At 45.9% G+C, this 14,262-nt stretch overlaps 1 protein-coding gene across 1 annotated transcript in view; it reads right to left on the reverse strand.

Moving 5' to 3' along the window:
- Positions 1 to 14,262, reverse strand: part of SPAG6 (sperm associated antigen 6) — a 66,901-nt gene that overhangs the window by 7,549 nt on the left and 45,090 nt on the right. Inside the window, exons 8-10 of the mRNA XM_015406959.1 lie at positions 11,495 to 11,686; positions 2,338 to 2,454; positions 830 to 975 (exon numbers count right to left, since the gene is read on the reverse strand). Coding sequence (XP_015262445.1) covers positions 830 to 975; positions 2,338 to 2,454; positions 11,495 to 11,686 — 455 coding nt within the window. The remainder of the gene's footprint in view (positions 1 to 829; positions 976 to 2,337; positions 2,455 to 11,494; positions 11,687 to 14,262) is intronic.

Raw genomic sequence — 14,262 nt, forward strand, 5'->3', positions numbered from 1 at the left:
TTCTTCCCACTTTTGAACAGATTCCCTGCCCCCCCCATACATGCTCATCACAGACTTGAGCCGCCAGCTCTGGGTTAGGAAATACCTGAAATATTGGGGGGTGGAACCTGGCAGGGTTTGCGGAGAGGAGGAACCTCATCAGGGTAGGATGCCAGGGAGTCCACCCTCCCAAGCAGCCATTTTCTCCAGCGGAACTGATCTCTGTTGTCTGGAGATCAACTATAAAACCAGGCAATCTCGAGGCTGCACCTCAGACTATTTTTAAAACTGAGGTGATGAGAGCTGATCTTCAAGGAACCCAACCCTAAAACCCTGGCTGGATCTAGTTACACTTTTTAAAATGGGAATCTTGGCAGATCTTTTCTTTCTTTCTTTCTTTCTTTCTTTCTTTCTTTCTTTCTTTCTTTCTTTCTTTCTTTCTTTTTCTGTCTCTGTCTGTCTGTCTATGAACTCATAGAAATAATTGGGGCAAGTGATGCTCTGTCTTCTTGGTGCTTGGGGGGGGAGGGCAACAGTGGGAGGACGTCTAGTGTCCTGGCCCCACTGGTGGACCTCCTGATGGCACTGGTATTTTTGGCCACTGTGTGACAGAGTATTGGACTGGATGGGCCTTTGGCCTGATCCAACATTGGCTTCTCTTGTGTTATGTAAATTAAGCACACACAAAACAGCAGAATTCTCGTGAAACAATAGCAGTCCACCTACTGTTTTGTGTGCCTAACCGGACGCTATTGTTGTCAAACTGAAAAGAAAAGCCCACAAGGAACTTAAATTATCCCATAAAGCACGGCTTTGAAGAGAGCACGCCAGCATTCTCTCCATGCCTCACCTGACTATCTCCTCAGGATAACAATTGTTAATAGTGTGGATGTACTCTTGAAGAAGTGAGCCAGCCTCTGCTTTTATCTCCTGGACCTTTTTAAGGCCCCCGCTTGTCACGAAAAGGCGCCGGGCTTTGGCATCGTGTGGCAGAACCTATAAAAATTAAAATAACCACTTCAGTCATTCTCATCAAAATCTTTTTCTGCTGCAATGAGTGCATAAGAAATCAAAAGAGAGAGAGAGAGAGACATTCCCTGCCCAGGCAAGCCTGATCTCGTCAGATCTCGGAGCCTAAGCAAGGTCGACTCTGTCAAGTACTTGGATGGGAGATCTCCTTGAAATACCGGAGGCGGGAGGCAGGGGCAGGCTTTATTCAGCCACTTCTCTGAATATCCTCCAGGCCCCCAGTAGGGGTCAATCACCAGAGGTCGCCATGACTTAAATGTGCACACACACGCACATGCACCACGTATAAAAATCCAAAAAAGAAAAGGAGAGAGATATACAGAGGGTATGATCCTGTGAGAAGTTCTCCTCTGCAAGCCTTGCTGAAATGAAATTGGGGCATGATTTCAACAGGGCTTATGCAGGACAAGTTCCTGGGGATTATACCCAGAGAAGGTGGAGAAAGAAAAGTTATAGCTGTCCTTCAGGACTTTTTCATACATTAGGCTTAACAGAGCAACCCTCAGCAGGCCTACTCAGAATTGTCTATTCAATAGGGTTTACTCCCAGGAAACTGTTCTTGGGATGGTACTGCACAGCATATGTTGTTAAAGTGGGTTTCTTAAGCAAATATTGAGGAGAGAGGCCGTGGCTCTCAGCAGGCCTACTCAGAATTGTCTATTTAATAGGGTTTTTTCCCAGGAAACAGTTCTTGGGATGGTACTGCACAGCATCTGTTGTTAAAGTGGGTTTCTTAAGCAAATATTGAGGAGAGAGGCCGTGGCTTGGTGGTAGACCTGGACTGGCCAGGTCAGTATGTGGGAGAAAACTAAAATCACAGCTGACTGTCCTTGCCCAGTCCAGAAAACAGAACCTGCTGCCTTCTTAGGTTCATAGCGATTGACGTGAGAGACCCAAAGATGGAGAAGAGGAGAGGAGGAGAGGAGATTGGATTAATTCCCTGCCCTTCACTTCCCAAAGGAAGTGGCTTACAATCTCCTTTCCCTTCCCCTCCCCACAACACCCTCTGAGGTAGGCGGTGCTGAGAGAGTTCTCTCTCGAGAATTGCCCTTGAGAAACCAGCTCTGAAAGAACTTATGACTGACCCAAGGTCACACCAGCAGCTGCACGTCGAGGAGTGGGGAATCAAACCTGGTTCTCCCAGATTAGAGCCCATGCTCCTAACCACTGCACCAAACTGGCTCTCAAGTACGAACTCCAAGTATGTATACAGAGATAGCTGCCCACTGTCCTGATATTGGTCATGTGCTTCATATGCTTGGAAACCTACCCAGAAGACGGGCTCTGAGCATGGAGCCCTGAAGGAGGGGTGGACAAAGGCCCACTTACTTTACTGAACTGCCCAACTATGTGCTTCAGAATGTTGGGAGGAGCATCATGGAGCAAGGGCTCGAGTGCCGGCAGATAAGTGCATTTCTGGAGGATGTTCTTTAATGCTTTCTTTGTCTGTGCAAAAAAAAAGGCTGAAAATCATCATCATGCATTCATCAAGCAGACTTGCAAAAACTAGGCCTGAGTTATTTCAACCACTGCAGAAAGTTTTCAGAATACTTTAATGAAGATTCTTGGCATTTATACTTGTTTATTTTAAAAGGAATCCATCCTCCTGGTTGATGGGGGTGGCTCACAACATAATCACTAAAACCATCCATCAGTAAAACAAGTAAAAAGCAGAATAAAAAGGTTAAGCAGCAACAGACTGTTACGCGGGGCTTTTTTTGTAGATAAAGCCCAGCAGGAACTCATTGGCATAAAAGGCCACACCCAACAACAGAAACTCATTAGCATATTAGGCCACACCCCTGACAGCACATCTCATTGGCATATTAGGCCGCACCCCCATGGTACCAGAAGTGTGCTCATCCAGCCACACCCACCTTTTGCTTCTTATTCTGTTTACCTTGTTTGTTGTCAAAACCCAGGGCTTTTTTTGTAGCAGGAACTCCTTTGCATGTTAGGCCACACACCCCTAATGTAGCCAATCCTAAAGAGTTCCTGCTGTTGGTCTGTGGCCTATTATGCTAATGAGTTCCTGCTGGGCGTGGCCAACTTGGAAGCCAGCCGGAACTCCATTCCTGTGCGTTCCTGCCCAAAAAATAGCCCTGCTGTTACGCCCCCTTGGGGCAACTCCCACCTCAGCTCCTGAAAACAGCGGGTGAGGATGGCTGAGGGGCTGGGCAGAGAAAGGCTTCACAACAAATCCACCTGTGGGCCAGAATCTGTGGGGTGAGGCTGGTGGGCGGCAGCCACCCCCATTGAGGGAGAGGACAGGCCATTGGGGCCGTGGGGAACCTGGAGAGCTGCTCTGTGGGGGTGGGGCTTGGAAGCACAAGGGGCGTTGTCCTCACGTTGGTTTAGGCCTTAAAAGTGGTGGTTAGCGGCACTTTGGGGTGGACGGAGGAGGGTGTGGCAGGGCACACATCCGCAGGCAGTGAAGGCTTTCTGCAAGCACCACTCCTCCAGGCACCACCCCGGCACCACCCCTTAAGCCCACCCCACCAGTCACACAGAGGAGGACAGCTGCCATTAAAAGGGGCGGCAAATTAAAACAGGACCTCAGAATAAAAAATGTTAACAGCAGAAAATTATGGAACCCCCCCGTCCAAAAAAGTCTATATAACATATGGTAGTTCATGGGGTGGGGGGGCTGTTCAAATATTCTCAAGCCAAAAATATATCTGGAAAATACCTTATCATTATTTTCCAGATATATTCAGGTCGCCCAAACATATCTGGGATTATTCAGGATACTGAAAAATGGCACCTTGTTTAGGGGCCAACAGAATTGGACCCTGTGGCTCAATTAATTTGAAATTTGGGGGTTACTTAATGGACAGGCACCAGCAGCTCCCATGCAATTGTGGTGCCAGTACCTTTAAAAACACCTCTCTGGAAAGATTCTCCACAAAGAACAATGGGGCCAAAAAAGTATCAGGAACCCCCCCCCCCCAACAGATCCAAATACCAAATCAGTATTTGGAACCCGGGAAACTGGGAATACCGATATTTTTCAGCTCCGACATATCCAAATCAAATATATTTGCTGCACACCCCTAGGGGTTCACCTAAAGTTTAGCCAGCTTGATGGCCCAGTAACCAGCTGAGTAAAGGCAACTGGAGCGCTGAAGAGGCCACCCTGGAGAAGGCCTTGTCTCTGGTTGCCACCCTCCTCACTGGCTGGGGGTGGAAGACACTCAGAGCACGGCCTCTATAGAATATCTTAACTGATGGGCAGGTTTATACAGGAGTATTAGTCCTTGGAATCTAAGCAAGGGCTGACTTTGGTCATATTTTGATGAGAGACCACCAAGGAACACCAGGGCTGCTACGCAGAGGCAGGCAATGGCAGACCACCTCCGAATGTCTCTTTCCAACACCCTGTGGGGTTGCTATAAGTCAGCTGCGACTCGATGGCACTTTCCACCACCATGAGCCAGTCCTTCAAATTCCCTGGCTCTAGGCCATTTTGTGCTTGAACAGTAAGAACCAGCACTTGGAATCGTGCCCAGAAACAAACTGGTGGCCGATGTCATTCTTTTTAAATGGATAGGATATGTTTTCTGTAGCCTGTACAGAATTACAACAACAACAACAAAAGCCTGCAACAAAACATATGTCCATTAAGTTTTATGATGGAAGGCTGTAAAATTGTGAATAAGTGGATATGTGCACTAGCAGAGTAAAGCAAATCTAGCCTCAACACAGTATACAATAATATGCAATTACGTCTCGTCAAAATCAATGGGATTGAAACATGCATCACTCTGTGCTGGATTGTGGCTTTTAAGTTTTAAAGCCCCGGTGAAAATGGAGGAAGCAGGCCAGACAACAGCTGAAATGATGTTTGTTCAGATGATCGTTCATTACATAAAAGAAACCGCAATAAAATTAGTGCTTCTACTCAGTACAACTTTTGCCACTAGGAACATCTGGCAATGGAACTCTAATAAGGACAGGATATGGGGCTAGGAGAGACTTCTCAACCTACCCGCAGTATTTGATGGCAGTATAGTGAACATTAACGGGTACAGATATGACTTGACAGACAGAGTTGTGTTTTCTGCCATTCAACTCAGGCAGTCTGCTAAACTGGACTCTGGTACGTTGCACAACATTTGTATTCTTAAAGATTCCACATTATCCCCCCCCCCCCCCGGCCAGGTTTCTAGTCCTCATAGCTGTAAAGCATTCTGAAAATATGCACAGGTTTTTCTGCAAAGCATCAGTCTCAAGTGGAGCTTCTATATCCTGCAGGGATACCTGTCCCTCCTGCGTGACCTCTACCGATTTCAATTAGGTAATGACATGATATTCTATCCCTCTGTACTTGTGTTGCAAGTGGATTAAAGTGCTACAAAGATTAACAGCTTGCATCCAGGTTCCCTTTCAAGGAATTTAAGGGGCAGATGCAACTGAGCTAGCCACAGCTGGGAGTTTGTCCTTCGTGCAGTTAACTAATATTTACCACTCAATTAAACCAAAATACAGCACATGTATCTGAAGAAGTGTGCATGCACATGGAAGCTTATATCCAGAATGAAACCTTGTCAGTCTTAAAGATGCCACTGGACTCGAAACGTTGTTCTCTTGCTTCAGACCAGACCCGCTACCCACCTGAATCTAGTGCCATCCTAAGGAGAGTTCCACCCTTCTAGGTCCCAATCAAGGCAGTCAGTCCTATCCATGGCCTTACCTGCTTGGAAAGGGACTATACCACAGTGGTAGAAGCCTACACTTTGTAAACTGAAGGACCCCAACATTTCTAGCAAAAAGGACCTCAGGAAACAAGGCTGGAATCCTGGAGAGGTGCTGCCAATCAGAATAACCACAACGAGGCAAAATAGGTGAAGGGTCTGACTCCACGTTAAGGCAGCTTTAGGTGTCCATATAAATTTTGCTGTAAGACTGTGTGTGCCACAACTCCCAAAGCAGCAGTTTGCCCAACATAAGGTGACTGAAGCAGAATCTTTCTGTTCCAGTTAACAATCCCTCTGACGTTCCTTCAGCCTTGCTGCCCTAAACTTGCCAGTGCAAATTGGCACCAGTGCAGGAAGAATGGATTCACCCTTTCCATCTCTTCCTTTCCACAGGAAAAAGCCCGCTGTGTGTGTGTGTGTTCTTTTGCAACACACAATGTTTCCCCGGGGCTAATACAACAGGGCCAATGGCTGAAGGCAGCCAGGTAACGAGGGCCAGCATCCAGTACTACAAGAGGACCGTGATTTGCCATGACTGAGCACCACATCTTGGCTATTTCACTACATGGCACTAAAGGATCAGGTGGCAAATTTGCTTCAGGCAAACTTCTCCAGTGGATTATGGTTATGGATTAGGGTGGCAAATCTTAATTTTGCCTGGATTAGAAAAAGCCCGCTGTATGTGTGTGTGTTCTTTGGCAACACACAATGTTTCCCCAGGGCTAATACAACAGGGCCGATGGCTGATGGCAGCCAGGTAATGAGGGCCAGCTTCCAGTACTAAAAGAGGACCGTGATTTGCCATGTATCCATGACTGAGCACCACATCTTGGCTATTTCACTACATGGCACTAAAGGATCAGGTGGCAAATTTGCTTCAGGCAAACTTCTCCAGTGGATTATGGTTATGGATTAGGGTGGCAAATCTTAATTTTGCCTGGATTCCAGGGCAAAACCCCCCTAAATTCTCAAGCATCCACAGGCACCTTGGCTTTGCCTAGTTATCCCTACTATGTTGTGGTAGATTTGGGGTCCCCAGTGTGTGGGGCCTGGGGGGTGCCATGGTGCCCGCTGACATCTTTCCTGGTGCCTGCCAATGCTTTTGGAAAGTGGGCGGGGTAGGTGGGGCCTTTTGCCCAGCGGGGCTTCTGATTGGCTGTGCATGTCAAAAGGCATCCTGTTAAAGAGAGCTTTCTGCCTGAAATACTGAAGAGGTACTGTTAGAGTTATACATAAAACCTCGCTCCCTGACATCTTCTGTTTGACTCTGCCTTCAAAGATCGTGCCCACCACCCTGTGTCAGAATTCCAAAGGTACCCATAGGCTCAAAAAGATTTGGGACCCCAACGGTAGATGCTGTGATACTTGGGGCCTTGGGTCATAAGAACATAAAAAGAGCCCTGCTGGATCAGACCAGTGGTCCATCTAGTCCAGCATCCTGTCTCACACAGTGTCCAACCAGTTCCTCTGGAGGACCAACAACATGGCATAGAGGCCGAGGCCTTCTCCTGCTGTTGCCTCCTGGCTCTGGCATTCAGAGGATTAGTGCCTCTGAATGTGGAGGTTCCCCTCAGTCACCATGGCTAGTAGCCACTGATAGACTTATCCTCCATGAATCTATCTCAGCCCCTTTGAAAGCTGTCTATTCCTGTGGCCATCACTACATCCTCTGGTAGGGAATTCCACATTTTAATCACTCTCTGTATAAAGAAGTATTTCCTTTTGTCTGTCCTGAATCTACTGCCCATCAGCTTCACTGGATGCCCTCAAGTTCTAGTATTTCGGGAGAGGGAGAAGAATTTCTCTTTCTCAACTCTCTCCACCCCATGCATAATTTTATAAATCTCTATCATGTCCTTCCTTAGTCGTCTCTTTTCTAAACTGAAAAATCCCAGATTCTTCAGCCTTTCCTCATAGGGTAGGTGCTCCACCCCCCTAATAATCTCTGCCCTCCTCTGTACTTTTTCCAGCTCTGCAATGTCCTTTTGGCCCAGTCAGTGCAGTCAGCTAAATGCCTCTCTGCACAGCCATTGCCCTGGTAGGCACTGGGCCCACCCCAGCTATGTAACAGGCTCAGATGATCCTGTCCGCAGTCCTGCAGGCAGCCCTTGTTGTCAAATGAGATTTTCCCCATGTGGGTCTCTTATGCTTGACTTGAATTATGACTCTTGGTTGCAGAGAAGCATAAACTGAGGCCTCTTGGAGGGACGACCACTGGAAAGATATGTGCTCCCCAGCCTACAGAAGCAAAGGGAATGGAAGAAATGTGTGATGGATAGAATAGAATAGAATAGAATAGAATAGAATAGAATAGAATAGAATAGAATAGAATAGAATAGAATAGAATAGAATAGAATAGAATAGTAGAGTTGGTGTTTGTATGACTCGATGTGTTTCTCATGGGAGAAGCAACAGACTCTTGCTTACTTTCCATTGTTTCCTCAGTAAGTTGATTTACACTTCCATGCCCCAACTGCTGTCCTCAGAAGGAAGCAAACTCCAGTGAGGCCCCCAAACTTGCCATGACAGATGATACTAGGTCATCCTATCCTGTGCTGCAAAAACGGTAAGGGTTTGGAGCGAGGAGGGCGGATTGTGAGAAACATTGCTCCAGACAGCTGTAACCGTCTGAGGGGTGCTTTTGTTTGCCTTTCCTGCCTCCTAGTATATAAAGCTTGGGTATAGCCAGAGGCGCCCTTGAGCTGGTTTATGGGATCCAGACTCACCCTGTGATTGTTTGATTTCTTTAAAACTGTACTTTTTTCTAAAGTATTATTATTGGATCTTCTGTTTGACACACACACACACTGTTATAAGCTGCCTTGGGTCCCTTTGTCAGTGTGGCTCAGTCGATATTTACTGCAACACCGGGAGGGAGCTACTTCCACAGGACATCTTCCGTGCCCCTCTTGGAATGGCCTCCTTTATCCGTGCAACAGGAGGAGGCAACATAATTCTGATATAGTAGAATGAATTACACTGTTTCACATTGTGGGGAGATGTGATACACTTGAATGCTCCCATGTGAGTAGGCAATTGGCACAGCAGGGAGCAAGCTGAATGTTTTCCCCTGCTATGCTAGTTTTCTTACTGCAGGGGTTTCTTTGAACACAGGGGAACATTAAAAATGTTATGCCATGCCTGCAATCCGAAGTGGTACAGCCTACTCTACCGCCTCAGGACTCTACCACCTGATCAGTTGCACCAGGCCAGTGTTTAGATGGAGGAATTGCATGGGTGAGCAAAAGAACATGGCTCCTTCCTGCATTCATATCACCTTCCTTGTAGGCTGAGCAATGTTCACATGGGTAGGAGGCCCACGGTCACCATTCTTCCAGCTAGCTAGCCCATACCAGGATGCCACGGGGTGAAGCCACAGGGAAGCAGCAGCCAAAGGGTTTTGCATGCATATGGTTGCAGTAATGTGTGAAAGGTTTCAATGGGAACGGCATCCAGACAAGTCAGTGGAAGCACGGCCTGCGGGGCCACAAGAGCTCAACATGAGAGGATTGCTGCGTTCACCAGTACAGCCCGTCCAACAACCGTGGTTTAGGATTTGTCAGTTTTGTGAAGCTGTTATGCGGATCATATTAATTGCATTCAACTGACGTTTCCTGACTGATTCTGTATTTCTAGTGCAGCTGAACAAGCGGCTCACACTTCCTCCATCCTCTATGGCTGCGATCACACACACTAAATACTCCACTTTCAATCCACTTTCAATCCACTTTCAATCCACTTTCAATCCACTTTCCAACTGGATTTTGCCAGTTCACACAGTGAAAATCCAGTTTGAAAGTGGATTGAAAGTGTATTATTTCATCTGTGTGACTGCAGCCTACGATGAATAACCCTAATGTCAGTATTAAACTTGCAGCCAATCCCCAACTAAATATCTTTTAGATATGTTTAGCCTGCCCTGTCCCAAAAGTTTAGGGTAGGCAACAACACTTTTACAAAATGTATTTGGTTTTAAAGCTTGAATTTGTATGCCACCTTGAGACTTAAGGACCTCATGTATAACAAAATATTAAAACGACATATAAATAAGTTCAGGCGAGTAGCTGTAGTGGTCTGAAGCAGCAGAACAAAAACTGGAGTCCAGTGGCACCTTTAAGACCAACAAAGTTTTATTCTGAGTATAAGCTTTTGTGTGAATACACACCTCTTCAGATACATTGAAGAAGTGTGCACGCTTATGAATGTTTATACCTTTAAGACCAACAAAGTTTTATTCTGGGTATGCCACTGGACTCAAACTTTGTTCCACATATAAATAAGTGATATAAAAACAGCGAACATTCTTAAGTGCAGAACAACAGTTATAGAAGCCACTTCAATAACATTTTAAAAATACAATCATAAAGGAGATTCCCCCCCTCCCCATGCAAACTCAGTGCACTTGTTCGGGTTGCTAGTGCGCATCTGGCAACCAGTAGGAGCTTTGGGGACAGGGACATGGGGGGCATGGCATTATACGCATTGCAATGCCACTGCTGGGAAGAACTATAGAGTTTCAGCATTGGATTTCCAGTGATTCCTAGAGCTACCATACCACACTTCCCCACCACCACCCCAAAGTGATGTAGTGGTGCATGCAACAGTAACGTGCCGTTTAGCATTTTTTCTCCCGCCATCTGTCAGAGTGGTGGCAGGCAACAAGGGGTGCTGGTGGGAGGCCCCTCACCGTAACAGGAGGCCTGGCCACCCAGCACATGCTGAGGTATCACCATGGGGTTAAACAAAGCTCTGTTTCTCTGTCCTTCCTCTCTGTGATCTACATATACTGAGTGAAGGACAGAGAGGAGGGCTGAGAGGGATATGGGAGAAATGCAGAAGTTTGCCACTACAGCCTACTGAGCCACCTTTGCAGAAGAGGCGCAGGGAAGAAGCAGAGCTTAAAAGAGACCTATAGGGATCCCTCAGTGTGCAGGTACTATGCTGGTGCAGGAAAGATTCAAATCCACACAATCTGTTTCAGAATTTACTGCTGCTAATGGCTTTGGCCACTGCTGCCTCCATCCAGCTGTATACAGGAAAACCTCGATGCCTACTTGGATAAGAAATTATACAAACGAACAGCTGCTGCTCACATGAGTCCACGTGGTCCAATGTGTTGGCCAGGCCTGGGAGGGGGGAGGGGGAGGAGAGTTGGATTCATACCCTGCCCTTCACTTGGAGTCTTGGAGTGGCTTACAAACCCCTTCCCTTCCTCTCCCCACAACAGACACCCTGTGAGGTAGGTGAAGCTGAGAGAGCTCTGAGAGAACTGTGACTGGCCCAAGGTCACCCAGCTGGCTGCATGTGGAGGAATGGGGAATCAAACCTGGTTCTCCAGATCAGAGTCCGCTGCTCTTAACACTACCCCCAACTGGCTCTGGAGTTCTCCCAGAATTACAACTGATCTCCAGAGGACAGTAATCAGTTCCCCTGATAGAAATGGCAGCTTTGCAGGGTGGACTGTCCGGTATCATGTACCAACTGAGCTCCCTGCCCTCCCCAGGCACCACGCCTAAATCTCCAGGAATTACCCAACCCAGAGCGGGGACCCCTAGCAAGGCCTTCGTGGGTTAAGGGCCACCGGACAGCTGTTTGGGGCAAAGGGGGTGGAGGGAGTCGGCCTTCCTTACTGTCCTGCTCTCCTCTCCAACTGAACAGCTAACGGGTGCAATTAAGGATTTCTGATTAGGGCAATGCTCAGGCATCCCTGGCTTCTGCACATGTCCACGTTTGGATCAAGAGGTTGCTACGAAAAGGGAGGCGAAAGGACTCCTGGCAAATGTGCTTACCTTGACTTGAAGATCTTCTGAACTTTCACTTGCCATATACAGTGAAAGTAACACAGGTAAGACGTTGGCTACCGCCACTGCGCGGGCATGTTCTGGGGTATGTCTCCCAATCTGCCCCAAGGACCAAGCAGCCGCTGCCTTAATATGATCTTCTGGCTCTTCTGACAAGCACACAGCCAGTTGTGGCACCCCCTGTGGGATTCATCGAAAGAGATCAAGCAAGAGCAATCTAGAGCGGGATCGCAGAAATTTGGCAGAGCTGGGCAAAAAGGAGGAGAAAAATTAAAAGCTTCTCTCTTGACTCAAAGGACCCAGGACAGCTCTCCCAAACACAGTGAATTCAAGCGTCAGAAGAACATTAAACTTTTGATTTTTTTTCTGACATAAGAGCAGTCAGAGCTGGCACGTTGATGGCTCCGAAGGACTCGGAGAGCAGATACCACAGTTTGGGCCACAAAAGAAAGTTAAGCTGGCAGTTTTATCAGAGACGCCAAGTCTTCTCTCCCAGGTTTATTGGAAAGCAACCACACGTCCTTTCTCTGTGCTTCTTCCCTGAATGTCTATCAGACCCGCAGGGTTCCATGCAAGCCAGCCCTACTGAAAATGAATGGACTGGGTGAAGCCATGGGGCTTGGGGGCAGGGGAGGGCTTCTTCTCCCATCACCCCCACCCCTTTCTCGTTTCTTTCCCAGCAGGCATCTTTCATATATTCCGAGTCTTTCCCCCCCTCTCTCGTTCACTGCACACAATAAATTTAAACACGACTTAACAAGTTATTATTCATGCAGGCACTGACCCTAACGGATGAATATTGGAACTTTCATCAGTCAGACTGGCTTTTAGTCCTGACAATTTTATAATTAGAATACTTTGCAAAAAAAAAATCAATAAATTCTAGTATTCACCAGGAACCATCACATACTGTCTTTTTTCAAAAAAGAAGAGAGAGGGGAGAGAAAGAGAATACCATCAATACATATATTTCACATACATGGCATTGAAATATTAGATTTCTCTCTGCTGCATCAAGCTATCTCACAGAACCCATTTCAGCCTGAAAAACCGCAGACACAAAAGCTTGCTTGGCAGTCTGCTCATTTTGAGTGTAGGAAAATCAAAATACATTTTGTCTTTTCAGAAAAGATTCAGTTCCTAGGGTGCTTGCCCATTTCATGGGATTCCATAACTGCAAGGCTAACTGCAGTATAAATGCAAAGGTTTTCTTTGTCATTACTGGGTTGTTGTTGTTTTTACAGACGCATAATCTTATTTTTGCATTAAAACGTAGCACAGTAGGAGGAAAAGCAGCCACACCGAAGTAACAAAAGAGGGCCTCTTTTATAAGTTCTCGTTTTAAAGACAATTAAAGCTAGACATCAAATATTTATTCTAAGAAGCCATTTGCCAGTTTCCTTTCTGTTATTTCTAAAAAGGCAACTCAATTAGCATCTCATGAAAATGCAAAACTGCGTTAGCAAACTAATCTATAACCTTTTAAAAAACAACACAACTACAAGACTACACGTCACACTCCAGACACAATGAACAGGCGCATAACTCAGGTTGCAGAGTGCAATTTAATATAATCATTTGGGGGGGGTGCTGTTCTTGGAAATAAACAGTTTTAACGCACAATTTCCTTCAGGATCTTCATTTGCCTCAAAACGATCCTGGGTAGGTGATCACTATTATTTCTGTGGTATTTTTGACAGAAATAATGGTGGTGGCTTAATAAACAAATTGTACAAACCAGACATAATTTCCAAGGGAGAGACTTGAATGTGTGCTCCACTATGCCTTTGAAAATCAGAGGTAATGAGAAACGCATTTCTTTGGTCGGATTGCACCTAAAACAGTTTTCCTGCGGTGTTGAATACAGAAATTATTGGAACAACCACTTCCTTCAACAAAACACATTTTTATACAGAGAGAATTTGTTTTAAAGAATTATGTGAAGTTTATTACGTGTACATTCAAATAATAACTAAGTAAAACCTAACTTGAACAGACCCAGTTTGTTAATATAGTTATTATAACTCATCTGAACATGAGTCTTAACTACAATCAGTAATAATGATTGAAGGTTGTTAATCATGTCTGTCTTCTGCTTCATACTATCTGTTCCATGAGGTGTGCGGCATCAGGAAGGGAAGAGGAACTGAGGGCCCAACTACACCTTACATTTCCCTTGGGTGTGTCTCTCGAGTGGATCACCAATGTGTTCTTGGAGCTCTGTGCTACCCAAACTCATGGGGACCTGATTTTGATTGGGGACATAGTGTGTGAGAAGAAGAGGCTTAGACCTTCCCCCCCTGAACCACTTTCTTGATCTGAAACAGCCCCAGGGGAGAGACTGTAATGTGCCCTGTTAGGAGCTGAATGTATACTGGTATCAGTGCATCCTATCCCTTATTCTGCCACTCCAAAATGGGGATATTTTATCTATCTGAAATTTGATATGAAGGATCCCATCCCATAAGTGAAGGGTACAATGCCTGAAATTTTACCTCAGTTTGGTGGGAAACAAGAAAAGGTGCAAATAGAAATGCATTTCCCAATGAAACTAATTAGAACGAATTAAGACCAGAATAAAGATTCTTAACAACAATGAAGAAAACAAAGTACTAATGAACAAAATTCATACTAAAATAAACATCTTGTGCATAGCTTGTGGGTGATCCCAAATTCACTTCTTTGGAAGTCAGAGCCACTGAAACTAACAACTAAGCCAATGTGTTTAGGCAACACAATAGCAGCAGCATTCTGCT

This window comes from Gekko japonicus, unplaced genomic scaffold (assembly GCF_001447785.1).
Source record: "Gekko japonicus isolate JY-2015 unplaced genomic scaffold, Gekko_japonicus_V1.1 scaffold1483, whole genome shotgun sequence".
NCBI classification, from domain to species: Eukaryota; Metazoa; Chordata; class Lepidosauria; order Squamata; family Gekkonidae; genus Gekko; species Gekko japonicus.